Source organism: Gracilinanus agilis, chromosome 1 (genome assembly GCF_016433145.1).
Source record: "Gracilinanus agilis isolate LMUSP501 chromosome 1, AgileGrace, whole genome shotgun sequence".
Lineage (NCBI taxonomy): Eukaryota > Metazoa > Chordata > Mammalia > Didelphimorphia > Didelphidae > Gracilinanus > Gracilinanus agilis.
Window position 1 is genome coordinate 173,380,789 of NC_058130.1, and position 22,266 is coordinate 173,403,054.

Here is a 22,266-nt window from a genome sequence, read left to right on the forward strand (position 1 = left end):
CTACAAAGAAACTGTTGATTTAAAGCACCTTTAATCTTCATAAATAAGTAAAAACAAACCAAACCACAAGGTTACACAAAGCTGTCAAGATGGTGCTGATGAATGGAAAATTCACCAGTTTCTCAATTGCTGGTGAAGACACATGCTGCAAGGCTTAACCGCATTGTATATCATATCTGCCAACTCATTTCTGTGATTAAATATTCCATCAGTGAGGCTATAAGGCGGTAAAGCTTAACAAGATTCATAAGATGCACCACTTGAATACACATAACTCACTTCCTGGGATGGAGAGCACCCCGCGTGCAAAAGAAAATTGGAATTGAGTTAAATTACTCTATAAGACAAGATCAATAGAGAAAGGAAAGATCTTCTAATGCAATGCTAATCTAAGATATAGTTATGTCCCGACAACGAGAAGCAGACAATTAAAGTCAAAAGTGGAGGAATGTAGAGTAAATCAACTCTAAAACCTTGAAGATAATGGTAAACAGTGGACCTGGTGACATTATTATTATTGGCATTTTCCACCCTGAGTGTATACTCAAAACACAAAACAAATTAAAAGAAAAAAAAATCTGGTGTTAGAAAAACACATGACAGATTAAGAATAGAGAATGTTTGAGACTGAAAAGGGATGGGTGCCTAACAGTGGCTATGTTTGTAAGTCAAATGAGTAATAACTGCAGGAAGTGTATTTTTCTTCAGTTACCTGAATGGAGCTCTTTCCATGACCACTCTTTTGGCTTGCAGACAGTTGCATTTGAAGGAAATTAGATCGTCAAGAAATAAGATATCTTTAAGCTGTTGATGAAATTGCCTTTCACTTAAAATTTTGGATTGTAGGCAAAGTGAATGTGTCATCCTTAGGTTGAGATTTACTTGTTAGTGTTGTAGTAGTGGACATCAGATTCCCCATTACCTTTCTGGAAAACTTACACATTAAGAATATACTTTTAGCAAGTTTCCATACTTTCCCTACACATTTGCTTTCAAAGCCTAGAATTTTCTGAGTAAAGCCTACCAACTCATTTTATGGCTTTGGTAGCAATCATAAACCCAAAACAATCACAATAAACCAAAATGCAATAAAGGATATTCTGGTATCAATCAGGCCATTCTTGAAGTAATACCATTTATCAAGAAGAACTGAACCAATCACATTTTGTGATCAAGAGTTCCAGTCTTTTTGCTGTGCCATCTGTATATTTCCCTGTGCATGTAATTAATTCATTTGTGCCTTTCCTGTTCACTCAAAGGTCTAGCCTACACTGTGCAAGCTATCTGAGCCTTCTATCCCTAAAGAATATCTCATGAAGTTTTACTCTCATATTTGACGTTTAGAACCCATTGAAGACAGTGGTTTTTTTTTTTTTTTACATGTAGTGTTTTATGGAATTTACAAGTGTTTGGTTTAAATATGATGCACCAGAGTGAACAAGAAGATACAAATTCAAGTCCCAAGTGTACAGGGTTTTTAAACTGGAAATTTTCCACTTCATAGACATTTTTCTGTATATCTGCTTCTCTTTGTCTCCGGGTAGGATTTAGTTTGTTTCACTTCCTTTCCTTCCTTCCTCCCCCTCCATCTTATTGATCTTCCATTTTTTCTCACATTAAACCCTGAAAATTCTGATCACTGCCTTATCCATTTCTAAAACTGAGAGCTAGGACTCCTCTTAAGTGATTCGTGGGATAGCTTTGGTGCTTGTTTATACTCAAAATGCTGTTTCCTAAAGAAAAGGAGCAAAGCTTATTGCTGCCAAAGAAATTTCTCTGATAACCTCTAATCAAGGGATGATGGCTTAGCTATATGATCGCATCCCCTTTTTTTGCAATCAGTTTGAACAAGAATCAAATGCTTGATATGTACACAGCCACCATTTTTGGAGGCAGGTGTTTTTTGCACCTCTGCCTCTTAGGCTTGAAAATCATCAATGACTTTTGCTAAAAGCAAGTGACCACATTCTTTATTACTACCCTAGGCTCTTTTCTAGCTAGCTAGAATTATTCTTTATCATTTGAAATTGCATTTCAGTGCATCCTTAAAACATCTACTCCTCTGCTTTCCCTAGGGTTTGGCCAGCCTCAGCTCACCTTGCATATACTAGCTGCTTTAAAATTCCTACTTCATCCATTCACTGCAAAGTTGCAATGTGAAGAGGTCACTACTAATAGACTGGCTAATATTGCAAGGGAATGGAATATTCTGGTTAAATTAATATTCTGGTTAATAGTCAGTACAAAGAAATATGTACCTTTTGATATTTTCAGTTTTTTAAAAATGAAACATAGGAGAATCTTAGGATCAAAGAGGAAGGAAGGATAATTTGTTTAGAATACATCACCAATATTTACCCTTTAGACCAGAATTCCAGTTGCAATTCTGCCCCTAAATGTATGACCAGTCACTAAATGTTTCTGATACTCTTCTCTTGCCTATAAAATTAGGATGTTTGAGTAAATGTATTATAAGGTCCCTTCCACTGTGATTCATAACTCCATATTTCTCTTGCAGATCATTAATTTTGAAACAACTCAAAAATATTTTTATAAGACTAATTAACGTATTCTATGGTGGGTGACAAGTGCTTGTTGATGTTAGAGATTTGCGTTAAACAGAATGTCAAAGAAACCTCTCTTTGCTCTACCTTTTGATAAGCTAGTCAGTCTTTCATACAGTTCTGAATAGCAGGAGCAAAGATTATCCTGATTAGATTAAATTGCTCAGTAGGTTCGATGCACCTGCCATAAATATCACAAGTCTTGTAGTTGTGTCAAGAAGGTTGTACATGACTACCACTTCCTTGACTTTCAGTTAGAGTTGAAGCTTCATGCCTTACTCTGTCAGCTTCTAAAAAGACACAAGCTGTCCGGACTCATGTTTCAACTTCTTTGTCAGTCAGCATCTACATCATTAGAGATCATGCTACCTGGATAGAATTCCCTAAGTATTTTTCAGATTCTAATTTTCAGTGACTGTATTTGGCTGCCTGTTTAGTTTTCCTTGCTACACCACTTCAAGTCTTCCTCGTTTAATCAGTCAGTTGATCAATCAGTACTAGTGATGGAAATAAAAGCAGAAACACTATTTGCCCCTTGTTCTGGCCCACTACCTAAGGTAGACCTTTCTTATCTACCTATATATACATACATACTCACATGTGTATGTACGTAGGTGTTTTGTCCAATGATTTGAAGTATATATCTGGATAAGGATTGAACCTTTGTCCAATGAAATGTGATTTCATTGTTAGATGAAGGAACTCCCTCTACCAATGTAAGTTAGCACCATTTCTACAATTAGCAGTCTTAGTGGTTACCTGAGGCATAGAGAGTTAAAATGACCAGTCTAGGGCCATTTTGTCTCAGAAGCAAGACCGAAACCCATCATGGTTAGTTCTGATGGCCACCTCCTGAACCCCTTTGCCACTATTTCATGTGTGTGTTTGGATATATGTTTCTCCAGGAATCTTGAAGATGGTTTCATTCAACCTTTTGATATAGAATAATTTTCTTAAGAATAGAGTCTTGCATGAGTTCTGTATCCCATGATGCATCTTTTTTTTGGTAGCATATATTCATTGTACAAAAGGGCTAAAATTCAACCTTTCCCACAACTGTGACCCTCTCTGTTGGTATGGAGGAAATAGACTAAAAGTAATACCATATTGCACATGGTTGGGAAATATTTCATGAAAAAATTTAAATATACTTTATTAATAGACAAGGCTACAGAATACAACTATCATTTGGCTTTTAATTCATTCAACACTTGTATTTATTCTATAACTAAATATTTCAATTACATACTTTTTGCTCAATTGATTGATTGCATTGTGCATAAAAATTTCAAGAAAACCAAAATTCTATTAGCACATCTGCTAATAGTGTCAAGTACTTTCAGGGTATTAATTAGGAAAAAATCCCCAAGTACTTGGTAGTCAGACTAGAGTTTAGATCCTGATTTGTAATATTCTGTAGCTGACTATACAAATCCTCTAAAACTGGATCTTTGGGTATTTTGCTAAAAGTATGTTCAAGTTTACAGTCCAAGTTAAAATAATGGTAGGGAAGGGAGATAATGAAAGAATATTGGAAAAGAAATTGTTTTCTGAGCTAACAGATGATTTTAAAAAAAGTATCCCTTTTTCCTCCTAGAAATCTCTTAGCAATATTCATATATGTACAGAAGTCCCCAATAATATCTATACAAGAAATATAATACCTATAGAAAATATATACTCTGATGTTCTCTTCCAGTAAGTATCTATAAGAAACTACAGGGCACTGCTAGATTTGCTGTTGATCAGTTTTGTTTTGTTTTTGTTTGTTTAAACCCTTAACTTCTGTGTTTTGTCTCATAGGTGGAAGATTGGTAAGGGTGGGCAATGGGGGTCAAGTGACTTGCCCAGGGTCACACAGCTGGGAAGTGTCTGAGGCCAGATTTGAACCTAAGACCTCCCATCTCTAGGCCTGACTCTCAATCCACTGAGCTACCCAGCTGCCCCCCACTGAGCTACCCAGCTGCCCCTGTTGATCAGTTTTAAAGTTAACAGAAACATTTCATCAAGGATGTTGAACATTATGTAGTAAATTTCTATTATAAGGAAAGAGGAAAATGTAGTTTTAAAATTCATATAAAAAGGAACTTTCAAAAATAATTCAGCAAAATTCTAGCATGGTCAACAGTAATTTGAAGGAAGCCATATGTTGCTTCTTTATGTTTATAGGTCCAAAGAAACAGGTCAGAGCCAGTATTTACTTTACATACATATATATTTACATACTAATCTGAGAAAAAAATCTGTGGCTATTTAGCTCAATTTGTGAGAATGCAGTGATTATAGGGCAAAGGCTATGAGATAATCCCTCTGTAGCTTTGCTCTACTTCATGGCTGTGGATTATAACCTTAACCTGGTCTCCCATCCCTTCAGTGTGTATACTATTGGTTCAGGGTGGGGATCAGAAGAATGCAAAGTCATTAGTATATATCTATTACCTCCACAAAGGAAGACAGTCGGAGGTTATGTCTTATTGTTGGTAGGCATTGGTAGGCATCCAATATCCTGGGGTTCATTGTGTACAAAGCTCAAATTAATGACCATAATAATACTTAATAAAGGTTAAATGAATAGTTTTCTTACTATAAAAAACACTGACTGATTAGCCACCAATAAAGACAGGTCAGGTTGTATCTCTTATTTGTCCACAGTGTATGGTCGAGTTTAATGTAATTTAAATGAAGTTTTATATTTAACTCTAGGACTGTTATGAAATCTGAGTACTGGAGTGAGTGACCGTATCTGAGAGCAAAGCGTAGAGGAGATTTTGTTTTGCTGTTTTTATTTGCTTTGCAATTCAATTGAATGTCATTTTGCTTTTGAAGATTTTTTTCCTTTTACCAATTAGAGTATTGGTCCTTGTAAATTTATAGTACACCATTATTAGCTCAAGCGATTAAGTCATTATGTAAATATAGACAAATTAGCCAAATATTGTGTAATATCCTTTATGTTAATTATACAGAGATACTCATATTCACAGAATAGGGGAAAAAACTGTAACAGGGTTTAAAAAAATGTAGTGCTAAAGTACTAACATACAAATGGCAAAACCCTACTTAGATTAACAGCATTGATGACAGTTAATGCATTTCTAAAACTTCTATGGAACTGTTACAACCCATTACAGTCGAAATATTGGTTTATGAAAAATTAATAAAGTCAGTAGAAAATGGAATTCAGCATCTGTACTAGCGATTTACACCAAAAGAATCATCCAGAATTAATTATGCCTTATGCTACATTATAATGAGTTTTTCATTAAAATGTATACCATTATGGAAACTAAACAAGGATTATTCAAAGAATAATGCCAAAGGCTGTTATTTTTTGAGAGATTAAATTAGTTAATGGGTTATACATTTAAATCTGGTACAAGGTTAATTGACATGCATTTATCATTGTGTTAAACTTGGTGTAATTTAAAAGAAATGTATATCCCAGTATCACAAATATTTAGCCTGGGACATGTGTGCATTGGTTTGTGTGTTTTTGTGATATAGAAGGATATATAGTACAATGCAGGTTAAATGTATTTCCTGTTAAAAATCATTGCTTTCAAACACTTCATCATTTCCTAAAAATTATTTTCATTGTCTGAAAAATTAAGTACTTATTTTTAACTCCCGGGGTAGGGGTGTGTGAATTCATGTTGGGAGGAGATTAAAAAAACAACAAATCAAACATTTTTAAAAGAAATGTACATAAACATATTATCCACTTTGATTAGAAAATGAAATTTTCAAGTCAAAGCTAGATGACTTCTTCAGAAGTTGTTTGTTAGGGGAATTCTTGTGCTGTTATGTGTTGAACTATATCATATAGCCACTAAGTTTCCTTTCAACTCTGAATCTCTGACTACTGAGTTAAAAAATTGAATCCACAAGACAGGGAATATAGGATTTCAACTTAGAAAATAGAAAAATTTTAAATAGAAATTTCACTCAGAATAGAAATCCTGCCAATCCCTCATACATATCCAAACCCAAATTGATGCCCAGTGATGAGAAATGGTAGACAGGGAAAAGTACTTTGGGGGAGGTTATTGATCATACTTAGATATCCAGGTTCTCAAGTCTTTTCTTTTAGTCATAATTGGTACCACTGATGTAAAGGCCCATTCTATTTTGGTGGAAGATACTAAAAAATCCACTTCAGTGTTTTTCTTTTATAAATTTTTTTTCCTTGAAGAAACAATGAGATAAAATTTTTGAAAAGCATTAGTGTTCATGATGGAGGATATTTGGCCTGGATATGTCAGTCAAGTAATTCATAATTGCCATTTTTGTCTTTAACTTCCTCACCTAAGTCAACCAAAATGTTGTATCCTAATTGTTGCCAGTGGCCTCTACTTCTTCTTCTTCTTTTTTTTTTTTTTGAGAATAGATAAAAATTAGCCCAGTGTGTCTTTGCAAGACCTTAGAGATCCCTTAAGGAGCTCTTAAAGATATAGGTGTGATTCACTAGGAATTTGCCTGTATAATCTCATCAACATTGTGAATTAGTATAAACATTCAGCCTCCTGAGAATTATTAAAGTGTGCATAGCTACATTGAGAGAGGCTTCTAATTATCATTCATAGGTTGAAGAGCTTATTAAATATAGTTATGAAAACATCAGAATTTATAGATAGCCATATTTTAGGCTGCTTTTCTAGATTCTCCGAGCTTAATTTTTGCTCATGAGGTAATAGATGTCCCTTATCTACCCTTACAAAATAAATTGGAAGAAAAAATTATACACATGATAAAAAAAACTAATCATTTTAATGAATCATTTAAATACAAAGAGCCTCTACCTTCTCACATTTCAAAAGGATGATTGATAAAAAAAAATTTCATTTACCCAGAACTCACTGAAATAAATGGAAGTATTTATCAATCTAGTATCATTCCTCAAAGCTCATTTTCTATCAAATCAAAGGATGTTAATGTTAATGTTAGGAAAAAACCCTCATTTTTTCAGATAAAGGAACTAAAGCCCAGAGAAGTCAAATAAAATGACTGAGGTCATATAGATGAGACAGTAGCAAGGTATTCACTATGAACATATTGCTCGATTGGATCTTTGTAATTTGGGTGGCTTTTAGACAATGTTTAATTATAAAAGCTGACACACTAAGACTATCAAATACATTTGTTTAGCAGAATAGAAACCAACACTGATAAGGACATCATAGAAAAGACCAAGGGTTACCTCCTTGTGGAAAATGGGAAGGCTCCAGAGGATGTCAAACTTGCGATCCACTGACCCACTCTCCCACATGAACCTTCACCACAGGAACTCCTTCAATTTCAAAGGATTCTATATCCATCCAAAACCAGAGAGATCCCTAAAACCCCACCAGTCAACTGTTTTTTTTTTCTTTAGTCAGCCAGAGGACCCAATTAATTCAACATGAAGATGGTTAACTAAATAATATAGTAAGAAAGTTAACACCATTTCTTCCCCTAAACCCCTACCTTCTGTCTTTCCATACTAAAGTATGAATTCTACATGTGACCATGGAAAAATTTTCTTAACCAATAAAAAAAAAAAAGAAAATATGTAAAGCCAACAAAAAAATAAACAGAAGACAAACAAACAAACAAATAAATAAATAAATGGGTGAGAGAGTTGAGCTAAAAAAAAATTAAAATAAAGTATGGATTCTAAGACAGAAGAGCAATAAAGGGTTAGGCATTTGGAGTTAAATGATTTACCAAAGATCACACAGATAGGAAGTACCATGAACGTTAACATTTTTAGTTTTCATGTAATTGAGAAAAAAATAAAATTAAATGTAAATAAAACAAAAGATTAAAGAAAAGAAACAACAAAATAATCTCCCCATAAATGTAAGACATTCTTTCACAAATATATACACTGTTTGTTAATAGGGAGAGTGAGAACACATAAAAAATCACACATAAAGAGCACAGGTGATGAATCTATGGGATGAGGCAGCTTATGTGTCTGCAGGACCACAGATTTCTTCCAGTGAGGACATCATCCTGCTTTCCCTTCTGTGGTGTGTGGCTATACTCTACTTAATAACAATAGTACCTGCTTAATAATAGCACATCCTTCCCTTGGTAAGGATAAATGAGATGACATTTGTAAAGGCTTTTGCTAACCTTAAAAGTGCTATATAAATGCCTGTTATTATTATTATTTATTTATTTATTTTCCCTTCCATCTTCTATTTGGGTCATGGTGATGACTGATTATGTATATGGAATCTCTACTAAATTGTTGCTTTCTGGTCATGTTGCCCAGATCTTGTGATATCTCTGTTGAACATGTGGCTCAAATGGGTCTTGACTTTAGTCTCAGCTAAGCATTGCTCTCAGAGAGATTAAATCTGTAGACTATTTTGAGATGCTACCTGGTACTGTCTTCTGGACTCATTTCTTCAGTTTCATCTCAGTTTTATTCTGCTAGAGTATAAAAGATGGAATTTTTTCTGAGGGCAAGCTCACAGATCTTTAGTCATAGGCAACAAGCCCAGCTAAAAAACTCAAGCAAAGTGACCTCCAGGGTGAGTTTAGATTTTTTTTTAACCCCAATGTCTGAGTGAATAGCAAAGCCTTCTTTTGTAGATTACTATGTAATTTTTTTGTAAACCCTTACTGTGTATTGGCTCCAAGGCAGAAGAATGGTAAGGGTGGGCAATGGGGGTCAAGTGACTTGCCCAGGGTCACTCAGCTGGGAACTGTCTGAGGTCAGATTTGAACCTAGGACCTCCTGTCTCCAGGCCTGGCTCTCAATCCACTAAGCTACCCAGCTGCCCCCGATTACTATGTAATTTAAGCCAAGAGTCTCTTAAATATGCTCAGACTCTTCCAGAATTTAGCATACAGAGACAGGAATCTGGATTAGATGGAGGTAAACTTAGTCATTGTTTTCCTTACATCTAATCCAGATTCCTGACTCTGTTGCACATATATGTCAGTAATTTTTTTTGCTATACTTTTGCTACCAAAAATCCTCAGCCATTCAAAAATAATTTGATGGAATAGCTAGTGTTTGATCTATTTATTCATCTGCTGCCAATGTAAAGGTCCAGAGTACCAAATTTAACCATAATGATTTTAACTAAACCATTTAAGTGAATAATAATATCACTAGCATTCATATAGAGATTCAGTAGTTACAAAGCACTTTCTAAGTATTTTACTTCATCTTCACCCAGCTCCTGACAAGTGTGTGTTATTATCCCAATTTTATAGATGAAGAAACTGAGCCAGGCATTAGGTAAAGTTCATAAAGCTAGTAAGTGTCAGAAAAGTGACTTGAAACTTGGGTCTTCTTGCCTCTAGGTCCAGCACTCTAGCCAATGAACCACATAACTGACTCAAAGTGTTTTACTTTATAATTTTAATAAAACTTGAGATATGATCAATGACATGTTGCTTGTTGGCTATGGGAAGGGGGAGGGAGGAGGGGAGAGAAAGAACATGAATTGTAATCATGGAAAAATATTCTAAATTAAATAAAAATTTTCAAATAAAAAATAAAACTTGAGAAAGTTAAGTCAGAGATCTCTCATTCTTATACTCTGGAAGGAGAAGTTAAAAATTAATTCTTAATAGCTGGTTCCACTATTTCAATTCCCTTTGTGAGATGGAGAAAAATTGTTTCCAGATTTTTTTTTGTAATTGGGCACTTTTTTCTACAACTATGCAAGCTCCTCTGGGGCAAAAAAATATTTCAAATTGAAGGAGATAGTCAACACTACACTAGAACCTTGGTCTGATAGTCAGGAAAACCTACTTCCAAAGTATGCCTTGCCTTCAGTTGAATAAGACCTATATAGTAGGCTGCTAAATTTCTGTGTACCTCAATCTTAGACTCTGTAAAATTGAACCAGTAACCCTTGATCCTTCCTAACATGGATAGATATGAGACAAAACTCAACTGAGGCAATAGATGTGAAATTTGGAAGGTAAGTGATATCTAAACTCAAAGCATTGTTGTTAGAAGGGAAAATATTATTGATATTGATATTATTGATACTGCTTTTTAAAATCAAGACTGTTGGAGAAATGATTTGGCAGTGAATTTTTACAGGCTTCTTATTTCTTGTCTTGATATTTTTTCTTTTAAAGTATGATCAAAGGATCTTCCCTAGAGTCATACCAAGTATAAAAATTCCACTTTTCAAAACTGCCATATCTTGGCATTATATTGGGTATATGAACAATACGCCAATATTTCTTTGGGAAAGGGAGGGGGAGCTTAGATCTCCCTTCTCCCATGTTTATCACATATTCATGTGACACAATCCAAGACTAGAGAAGACAGGCAGCCACAGCTGTCAAAGAGAACCAGAAAGGGCTGGTAGAAATGGCAAGCAGCCACAACTGCCTTCAGCCGTGATATAAAGACAGCCAGCACCCAGGATCAGGAAGATCCAAAGTCTTTAAGATAAATACCAACAAGTGTCTGAGTTTTATCTAGGCAAGAAAGTTCAAAATTTCAAAAAAGACTAAAAGATATCAGGGTCACCATTACACATCATTGTATAAACTGAGACTTTTATGGTCCTTGCCAAATCAGGCTTCCCTAGCTTGGACAGCCAAGTCTGAAGAGTCAAGACCTCTCCAGTTTAAGTCACCTAAATGCAGTCTCCAAAGAGAGACCCCCTTCACCCCATTCTGGGTGGTTCTTGTCATTCACCAGAAATAGATAATCACATCACCATACTGAGTAGCAACATCAGAAAGTACCGAGATCTTTAGTACCAACTTAGATTCTGAGAGATGGCCAAAAAGAGAATCAACTTTCACCACCGGAGAGCTGATAAAACCAGAGCCAACATTCATCAAGACAGAGATATGAAACATTTATTCGTAGGGATCCTTTCCTGAAGAATATTTTGATCCATATTTTATCTTTTTCTTGGAGAAGGTCATTTTATATGCAGTCTATATGTAATATATTTCAAGCAACCCATTCAGGAATCCAGCTTCACCAAGCCCAACTGAAGAGATTTCACAATTATATATACATATATACATATAATATATATACTATGTCCTAACTTGTTTTATCCTTTAGAAATATCATTTTGCCTCTGTTCATTAGTGACATCTTAGTACTTCATATACCTCATGGAGATACCTTCAAGATGAATAGCTTAGTTACATTTTTGAAACACTAGTTATGTTATTATCATTATAATCAAAGAAAATCTTTAACCACAAAAATAACTTCTTTACTGGAAATATTCTTTTTCTCGCATAGGTAACATTCTTTTTTTTTTCTCATAGGGAGTAAAAAGAAAAAAAATTTATTGATGCCTTTGGCTTGTAGTTTTTTACATCAGTTATTTCCCAGTATAATCTCTCCCATTTATACGTGCTTATGTGTGAACACCATAAAACTCTTTTTTAATAACAAAAAAAACCCAGCTAACTAAAACTTCATTGCATAAACAAAACTCTGTCTGCTTGGGTTTGCAATATTATATACTCATAGCTCCACGTCTTTTTATCATGGGAACTAGAAATAGAAGTGACTTCAGAAATCATTTAGTCCAACACTCTCATGTTACGAGATGAGGAAGCTGAGTACTTGAAAAATTGCCCAAGGTTACATAGGCAGTAAGTAGAAGATATGTTTCAGGTTCAGACTCTCAGTGACCCCATTTGGGGTTTTCTTTGCAAAGATACTGGAGTGGTTTGTCAATTTTTTCTCCAACTCATTTTACAAATGTGGAAACTGAGGCAATCAGGGTTATGGTCACACAGCTGACAAGTGTCTGAGGTCAGACTTGAACTCAGGAAGAGGAGTCTTTCTGTCTCTAAGTCTGGCACTCTATTCATTGTACCACATGAAGCAAAAGAAATGGAATTCAAGCCAGGTTATTCAGACCTCCAAATTCAGTGTCTTTCCACTACTCTATACTATAGTAATTATTTCTAGTATAATCTATTGTGATCTCGATATTTTCATATTGAGTATTATTTTAAAGAAAAGCTGGGAATGTAATACATCTACTGTTAGCCACATGTAGCAGCTTGATGTTCTGGAGTATGAGTACCCAGGCATCGATAATGGTCATGGGATTGTACTAGTGCTTCTCTTTCTAAATGATCAGGTAAATCAGAATTTTGCTTGCAAGGCTGAACTCTTTTCACCTTGACCCTAACGAGTTTACTTGGGTTAACTCAGTCTTCACTCACCAAATTCAGAGAACAACCTTCCATCAGAGCTAAGAAGTCACTAACCATTAGGCTCAAATTCTTATTAAGTAAATATGACTAGTATGGATCAATGGCAAGCTTCCAATTGAGCCCTTCCAGCTGAGCCCATTAAGTATATAATCCTGAGAGTAAACACTCTAGGGTTAGGATTTCTTGGTTCTCTCTCCCAATAGGGTGTCAAGGCTCACTTTTCATTCTTTTGTAACTCTTGCCTGGTGATTACAATATCCCTTTTGATTTAGCATCCAAGTCTTTCCCTTTCTCTTCCCTCATTGTGTAATTTAAGATAATCATAGCTACCCTTCTGCCAACCCAAATATTCTCATATTCTACCTCCTTTGTGTATTTTTCCATTATTTAGAATGTTGGTGGATATCTCAAAATATAGATATTTAGAATGTTGATAAAATGTTTATTACATCATAATTTATTGAGCATGATTTTTGGGGAAAATCTCCAATTCACCCCAGTTTTGAATTGCTACATTTACTTGATGCCATTTTTAGGTATTAATAATTTAGGTTCTCATTTGAAATCAGAAAATATAACTGTAAAAAGATTAAAGTAGATTTTTAAAAAATCTAACCTAGAGGACTTAACTTCTATATCTACAACCCTCATTTTGGTATTTCAGTTCTAATCTGCAAAAATCAGCTCAGAAAAGAATGGAGTGTGTTCATGAAATTTCTCAAAAACCTCTCTTTGTATTTATTAAAGTGTAAAAGAAGAGCTAACCAGAAATCTCATAAATATATTACATATTTGTTCAATTGACTTCCTTTTAAAAATAAACACTCCAAATTACATGAATATTAAATAATATTTTTGCTGTTTGGTTTTGTTGAGTTTCAAGGTTTCTTGTAATAAAAGGTCATAGAGGTCCTAACTGAATACATAAGTACATTATAAATTGGATAGGAGAACATATTTAGGTAATCTAAAAACTGAGCCCTGTGGCAGATGTTGATTTTTATTTTACAAAGGTCAGCCTTATGGCATAAGGCCATTTTGTGTGCATGCGTGTATCTGGTGTGTGTGTGTGTGTGTGTGTGTGTGTGTGTGTGTGTGTGTGTGATAAGAAGGTATCCGAAGAACTTTATTCAAATATAGTTTCTTATAAAACACAACAGAAGAAAATGAGCAAGATTTCATTATGTTCTGCCAGGATTATAGTATTCTAACAGAAATCCTATATTTCAATCTATTGGGATTTTGTAAATTGTGTCCAGGATATTGGCATGTCCCCTCAGGGCCTTATTGTGGAATAATTAAATCTCCTAGAAATTTTCACTAGAAATAGATTATTTTAAATTTGAAACATAGATACCCCAAGAAACCTTACCTCTCATTAAACTGAATCCTACTGTCTTCTGAAAAATTCTAGTCCATAAGTATTGATGGTAATATTTAAAGTAGATTGGATCATATGTAAGACAACCTGGTTTTGCTTGGTGGAAGGAGTACATCTGAAACAAAGTAGATAACCTTTCCAAAAAAATGGGTTCCTTCTGTTTGATTTGAAATCAGCATCTTTTATGATCATGCAGAATAGCATCAAAATGTCAGATGAGGAAAAATTAGACCTTTTGAAAATTCAGTTTTATAGTTATGCCTTATGATATGGAAAGATTTTAACTTTAATGAATTGAGATCAGGATTGGGACAACCTAAGGACAAGTCCTATCCAGGACTTCAAAACAGTTTACTTGCAAAAAAAATGAAGAAAATGAAGTTATTCTACTTCAAGAACACGGCTTCCTCAGTTGTCAAGGTCTGATACTCTTAAGGAATTAGGAAATGGAATGGAAGGTGTTTGATTGGTAGGCCAGCATTCTTCAAATTGATCCCTTTTTCTCATTATTAACAAGTTTGGATGTGAAATGTCTGTATTTGATTCTTAGTGGAATTGATCTGTGGGTTGAGAATTTAAGGCTTTTTTTTTTTTTTTAGGAAATGGGTCCATAAAGAGTAAAAGTTGAGAAATTGTGAAATTAAGAAAGTTTGGACCACAACACATGAGAATAATTCTTATTACCCAATTATCTTAGTAATTTAATATCTGCAATCCAAAATTATATTACACCGTTTACCTCTCCCTGCTCCTCAGTATTTGCTTTTCATTTCCTCTGTTAACCTTTAAGAACAAAATATTAACAGGTGTAATTGGGCTTTCATGTACCCCCAAGTCTTTTTATTTCCTCCTCTTGATAACCTTCAGACAACCTTTCTTCATACCCAAATTTACCAAATGCTGAATTTTAAAAAATAGTGGCAAGGGGAAGAATTGAATTAAACTCTGTTCTGTGGTTATTTTGTCGTGCTAGATTTCAGTCTTAGGAGAGGCTCTAAGGAACAGAAGAACTTATTATTACAGTTGAATATTTGTAATATGTGGACTTCTGAGGTAGAGTTAACTTTTCCTTTCTCTCTTGGTGATGAAGGGAGAATAAACTGAAAGTGTTGACAGTATCTACTCATGGAAGATAATATATGAACTTCAGGCTTACTTCTTCACTGTCCATAATAGATTAAAATACATAAAATATTTTTAAAAATCTTCTGAATATCTCTACTTTCCGTATGTAGTAATAGAAAGGAGGTAAAATAATTCCTGAAGAATTCCCAAACTGATCAGTATTTGATCGAGCTATTTCAAATGTGTTATAATAACAGGAAGGTCTAAGATGTCAGTCTTTTTTTTTTTTTTTGGCAGTAATATGACTGCTCTCTGCTATCTTTTCAATTAGAGCAAGGAAAATAGCCATATGAATGGAGAGGAAGAATGCTGACTTGACCCCTTTATCTACAAAAATTAGTTGAGCAGGCTCTTTAGCTGAAACCAGAGATTCAGAGAGAGAGAGAGGATCTAGGGTTATTGAGGAAGGGAAATGATAATAGCAAAAGTCTTGTAGAGAACTACTTGCCCAGTGTGATTAAGCTGTTTATATTGGGCAAGTAAAAGTGATAAATGTCAAATTGGTTCTTCTTCTTACCTCTGAACCTCCAGGGAGAAAAAAAAGTAGGCTAAGTCCACTAGAGCTCTGCCAGCTGAAAAAAATTCCCTTTGTATTTATTTGAAAGGCTAGTCTAACAGGGTTGCTGGAAAGCAAGTCTCCAAATTTTGAAAAATGGTGATTCCTTTTTGATGGGCTGGGTTGGGCAGAAATACTCTCCTTTTCTTTTTTCTTTCTTTTTTTTTTTTTTTTTGGTGAGAATTACTCATTGAGTTCTCTGGAATATATAAAGCATATGGGCAGACAATCTCATTGGTCCTCACTGTCCCATGAACTCTGGTATATGGCTGTATTTTTTTTTTTTAATTTGACATAATGCCTCAGGTTTAGTGTGCGTGTTCCAAAACCAGATACCATCTCTCTCTCTCTCTTGTAGGCACGGTGCTGTTGTGCCAGGCAAACCAGGAGGGATCTTCTGTGTACAGTGCCCCCAGTTCACTAGTATACACTTCCACAAGTAAGCCAGTGTTGCGGCTCTATTTTTGTTTTGTGACATAAATATGAGTCAAATCACCTTCCCTGCCATGTAAGTTTCCCCTCCCCTTCCTTCCCTCCCCCACTATAGCTCTCCTTGAGGGTAAGGTGATAATCATTAGCATGCTTTTTTCTGTTTCTGTAGCATCTTATTCACTTTCCTCATTATCATCCCCGTCTGATTCCTCATAGTCTAGACATCAATTTCATTCTGTTATCTGCAGATAAGTCTCAATGGTGGAGGAACCACAGCCCTTTGCCTACCTTCTACCACAGCCTTACAAATAAAATGCAAAATAAAATGAAATTGCCAATCCATAAATATAACATGCTAAACTCTCCTCCTTTCGGGAGGTAGTAAGGCAGTGAAGTATATACAAAATTAGTAACCTATTTGTCATTTGTAAAAATATTGTTTATCTTTGGCAAGTAGAACATTTGCAAGGCTGTTTCATCTAATGTTCTAAGTGACTACTGAAGGAAAGGGGAATTGCTTCAGCCTCCATTCAATCTGGGGGGGGGGGAAAGAATAATAGACCCAAACTTTTAAGATTCAGGTCTTCAGCTAGTCTTTAGAGATGGCTCCTTATATTCATGGCTCCTCAGCATGGAAGGAGTCTGGGTAAGGGTGGGTCTGAATAAGTAGGGTCATTAAATCTTAAGAGTAATGTAAAAGCCCCCCCTTAACACTGCCTGGGTGGGGGGCTATTTGGGTGGGGAGGGGGAAGAGCGGTTATATGGAAGCAGGTCCCCAAACTAGCTCCATGACTCCAAAGTGAAAATGGCCCTAGAATTCTTAAAGCAGGCTGAAGCAAAAAGCTATCTTTGCTTATTTGGGCCGTGGGGTCCTCTCACCTTATCCTTATTCTTCATAATTAAGTCCGTCCTCAAGGAGACTCTCATCCTTAGCTGTCTGGATTTCCTTTAGTCTAAGACCTTATCATCCATTTCATACAATGTGTATATTCACTGCAAAATACTCACCAGAAGAGTGGAGAGGAAGATGTAATCATAAGGAGAGGACTTCTACGGTGACTTTGCTCAAAACAGACTCTAGATGGATTTTTCCTCTTCGAAGATTTCTTCACCAATTCCTGAGTGGGGCAGCAGCCTGAAACTTGCACTGGTAAAGGGTTGGGGCCAGAATTGCCAATTTATACTACTCCAGTTTGAGATCATCATTGAATTGTCCAGCCCGAAGAACTCAATGGAGACTTCCCTGATGGGCCAGGAAGTTGTAAGCAATCAAAAGATAAAAACATCTTCAGTTGAGATTGTTAAAAACCCAGAAGCAACTGAAGTCATTTGAAGACAATGGAGAATTTCTAACATCAGGAGAGAACGTAAAAAAGCAATTTATTTCAGTGTTAGCTGTATATATAAAGTAAGAGCAGGATGCTCTTCACTGTTTGTGACTGCCAATCAATAAAGTTCTTGCCACAGAGACAAAGAGTGACACTTTCCAAACTAGCCAAAACGGTATAGTCTGTATCAAGTCATTAGTGATTATTTTCTTTGGAAAGAGGTAGAGCTTACTAGGGGGACAGATTTAAGAGCATATTTTCTGTTTTCTTTCCCCTTTTAATTCTCTTGAGTTGCCTTGACAGGAAAAAGCCAGTGATGACATGAATCAGGATAGCATGCCCATTCTGCAACCACTTGAGGAAAACTCACTTCTCAGCTGTGGATGAGTTGGGGGCAAGTCTCCCATCCTTGCACAGGCTCAGTCAAGATGTACCCCTCAAGCAGAATCCAGTATTCCCTATATAAACTCAAGCCATTCTTCTAGACGTGACAAACATTTCTAGGAAAAAGTGGTACAATCAGTTTTCTCTCCAATGTCTTTCCTTTATCTTCCAGGACATACAACTAAACTATAAGTCTTATCCAAAGCAATACTTACTTCAGTTTCTGAGAAAGTTGAAAACAGAAGGCAGTCATTTAAAAATGTCTTCTAATCTAAGAACTTGTTTTATTGAAAGTATGGGGGTGGTGCAGGAGAGAAGAGGGAGGTGGAAATTCTTTGTATAGCCTAAATAGCAGCACATCTCTAAGAAATAATTGGCAAAACAAAACAAAAATACACACCCTACATGTTATGTAATGTGTTGATCAGAAACTTTTGGGCATTCAATTATATAGGAGCAAAACCATTTTTGGGACAAGTGAACATTTTTTCAGTATGCTGCCCCTGAAAATGTTGAAAATAGTTGATTGAAGAATTCAGTTCCACTGGGTACTCAATAATAAATTGTGAAGCTAGTGGGAAATGCATAGGGAGGATATAAGCTTAAGTATTTAGACCTTATTACAGTATGTTTATATCATTTCTTCTTTATATCTGCCTGGGTGTCATCCCAAAGATGTCAGCCAGATCCAACCATTAGCCGTTCAGGTAATGAGCAAAGAGATCACAGGAATAAATACTAAAACTTGTGAATCATTGTTGCACAATTTTCTATTTTTTAGTTTAAAAAATTGGATCTCTTGACAAGCCCCTTGTTCTTTTTATCCCCCTCTAAAATGTTTTTGGACAGCAATAGAGATATAGCTTCCAAAGTAGAAAAAAATTCATATTTGCTCTGTCAGCTGATTCATCAGCCAAGGAAGTTTTTTAAAGCAACAGTTCATTGAAAATTAAAGCATTTCAATTTCTTTTTTGTAAGAGATGAGGAGAAAGCAATATATAAATGCATCTGTGGCTTATCACTTAATGATAAGGATCAAGTCAATTATTAATAAGTAGAAATAATTGAGTTTGTTTTAAATATGTAATAAGCATACCTTTAAAATGTTTCCTTTATTACTGATTCTCCCTGATCACATATATGTGTGTTTATATATATATAAAGTTAGCAAGTATTGATCATGACAGTAAGTGATAATGACTAATGATAAGCACTGAATATGACTGCAAATAACATGTTAAAATAGGTAAATTTGCAATGTCAGTCTTCTTTAATGAACAGGTTCAACAAACCTATTATTATAGCTGTAGAGTAGAAGAGGCCTTAGAGGCCATCTAGTCCAATCTCTTCATTTTTTTAAATGACAAAACTGAGGCATCAGGTAGAGATTCTGATTTTCACAAGTGGGAGACAGGATTTGAACTGAGAACCTATGACTCCAAACCTAGCTCTCTTCCACGGTAGCAGTCAGTTAACAATACCAACATAAGTATTGGTTTCTGATACAGCTACTGGAAGGTATTTTATTTAATGTTGCCATTACTCAAGTTCCTGCTGACCATCTAATTAATATTTGAACTGACTCCATAGCATAATTAATCCAATATTATGGAAGCTTAGGTAGAAGCCTTCCTAGTAACTAATAGCTTCCACAGTGTCTTCATATTAACATGGTCTAAATATAAGGAAAAGATTATGCCATGTTGTAAGGGTTAATTATTCTCCAAGTAAAGGCAGGGCTTTGACAAATTCAGTTTATTTTTTGTTGCATTTAGTGTTACCATTGTAGGAATATTTGTCATTCTCAACTGACAAAATATCTAACAATAATAATATTATTATTATAGTAATTGTGGACATTCATACTTTGATAGATAGGTGCTCCTTCCAGTGAATGTAACTAGTAAATTGACAGGCAGAATTTGAACCCAGATCATTGTACTAAAGGAATTTTGTTCATACCCAGACCTACAGTGTTCCTGCTCTTTTTTTTCCCATATCTGTACCCATTATGTAGAGTATTCCTAGAAATATTCCTAGAAGTAAGCTGCTCTGACCCATTACTAGTTGAGGTTCTTTTGCAGCTGTTGGGATAATGGGCCTCCCAGGCTTCCCACATTATCTATTTCAAATCTTCAGATCTTAAACCTCAAATACTTTCTTTCATCTCCTCTTAGTTACAAATGAGGACCATATAATCTCAGGTACAAGTTTCCTTCCTCATTTCCATTCCCCTCATTATTTTTCCACCTTGGAACCTTTTGTGGAAATGCTAACTATCCCACCTATGTCCTAAACCTCCTCTTTTCTCATCTGATGGGGGACATTTTTACTTACCTCTTTAGTATCTTAAACCTTTCACTCCATCCTCAGTTCTTACTTTCTAATACCAATCAATACATTAAGTCTTAGTATCCCATGTCCCACCTAACATTCAAGAATAAACTGCTGGGACAAGTTTCCTACTCTGTCTGCCATTTTTCCTTGTTATTTACCTCCCTCTTAAAACTTTTCAATCTAATGTCTAGAATATTTCAGTGGAAACATTAATAATTAATTGCCAAAGGGGTTTTCCTACCCCAAAACAATGAATTTGTTTATTCCTTAAAGAAGCTAGCTCATCTACTCTTTCCATTTCAGCTGCTTCCATAGAATGACTCTTCAAAGTTCATCTTCAGAACTTTATCTGTCATTCTCACTTCAAATCCATATATCCATTTTCCTAAGGGACATTAATTTATAATGGTTTCCTCAAATAAGCACCACTTTCTAGCTCCTCTCATTCTTGAGGATAGCATATTATCATCCCAGTGGTTACTGAGACTTGGAAAATGTAAAATTGAAATTTGTCTTAATCTCTGATTCCCACATTTAGTTTCTAGGCTTTCCACATTTGTTTATTTATTTTTTTAAAACCCCTGACCTTCTGTCTTAGAATCAATATTAAGTATTGGCTACACGGTAGAAGAGTGGTAATGGCTAGGCAACTAGGGGCCATTTTTGAACCTAGGACCTCTCCTCTCCAGGCTTGACTCTCTTTCTCTCCCCTGAGCCACCTAGCTATCCCTCCACATTTATTTTTTATTACGTTTCTTTTACTTAATCTTTTCTTTCTATCCTTATAGAAGCTATAATCCATTATAGCCTCATGACAATTAATGAATTGGTTTTCTAGATGATTTATGTCTTGAGATCTCTTTGCCCCAGTTAATCCCATACCCAGCTGCTATACTCAAACATCATTCCACACAGTGGCTATTGATTCAGTTACATCTAACTCTTTCTGCTGATTTCCAACCAGAGAACCCATCCATTCCAGCCAAACTGGTCACCTTGCTGTTGCCTAGAAAGTTCTTCTTTGCTCATGCTCTTTGCCCTATTTACTCCTCACTTTCGGTACTTGTATTTCCTTCCCCAAAGAGCTAGTTAGAAGCTCAGGCACTTCAAAAAGTCTTCTCTTACAAACGCCATACCACTTAGAAAAGTTCTGTCAATTCCTGAGGGGCAGCTTGATTCCTAGAAAGAACAAAGGACCTGGAGATTAAATTTCTGTGATCTTAGACAAGTTACTCTTTGGACCTTAATTTTGATTCTCTGTAAAAATTGATTGATGAATCCATTTTGGCAAATTGATAAATCCATTGGTAAATTGGACACCTTGGATTAGATGGCAAAGTGTCCTTCTAAATCTGAATCTTATGAGCATGGATCAAGGAATTATGTATTATTTTTGTCTTACACACCTTTATCTCCAGCTGTTCTTTGCATTTACTAATAGATTATTTGCATCTTAAGAGCATAAATTGTATCTGCTCTTTTCATACCCTGATGTTACCTCCCATATTATTAGTCATATAAGGAATATAATAAAAAATAATTGGTTCAATGAATGAATAAATGAATTTCATCAAGGACAAGATAGGTTATGTATGGAAGGGATCACTATCTAGATCAACCCAGGAAATGGACACTAGCCAGCTGCTTAGGTCAATTACAATTTGTACCAGGTGAGTTGGAAAACAGGTTCATTTCACTAATTTTATTCATATGTCATTTGCTCTAGATAGAAGAACAAAATGAAAAACGTGAGCTAGTTAATATCTTGGCTGAACCTGATAAGGTTGTGCAGGAATACATTTCTTACTGTTGATTAAAATTAACTGCTATTTAATTCCACTGAACAGGAAGGAAATTAAGATGTCGAAAATTGTGAGTTTTTAAAAGTTTATATAATGAAGAAACTTGGCACAGTGGAAAGAGCACAGGAGTCAAGAGACTGGGATTCCAGTTATTATTCTTATCATTGACTTGCATTATGACTTAGGGCAAATAACC

The 22,266-nt window shown here is 35.3% G+C and overlaps 1 protein-coding gene across 3 annotated transcripts in view; it reads left to right on the forward strand.

Annotated features, from left to right (window-relative positions):
- The window catches only part of RBFOX1 (RNA binding fox-1 homolog 1), a 379,335-nt gene that overhangs the window by 273,973 nt on the left and 83,096 nt on the right, over window positions 1-22,266 (forward strand). For all 3 annotated transcript variants that reach the window (XM_044659029.1, XM_044659028.1, XM_044659027.1), the window contains exon 8: window positions 16,146-16,226. In XM_044659029.1, coding sequence (XP_044514964.1) covers window positions 16,146-16,226 — 81 coding nt within the window. The remainder of the gene's footprint in view (window positions 1-16,145; window positions 16,227-22,266) is intronic.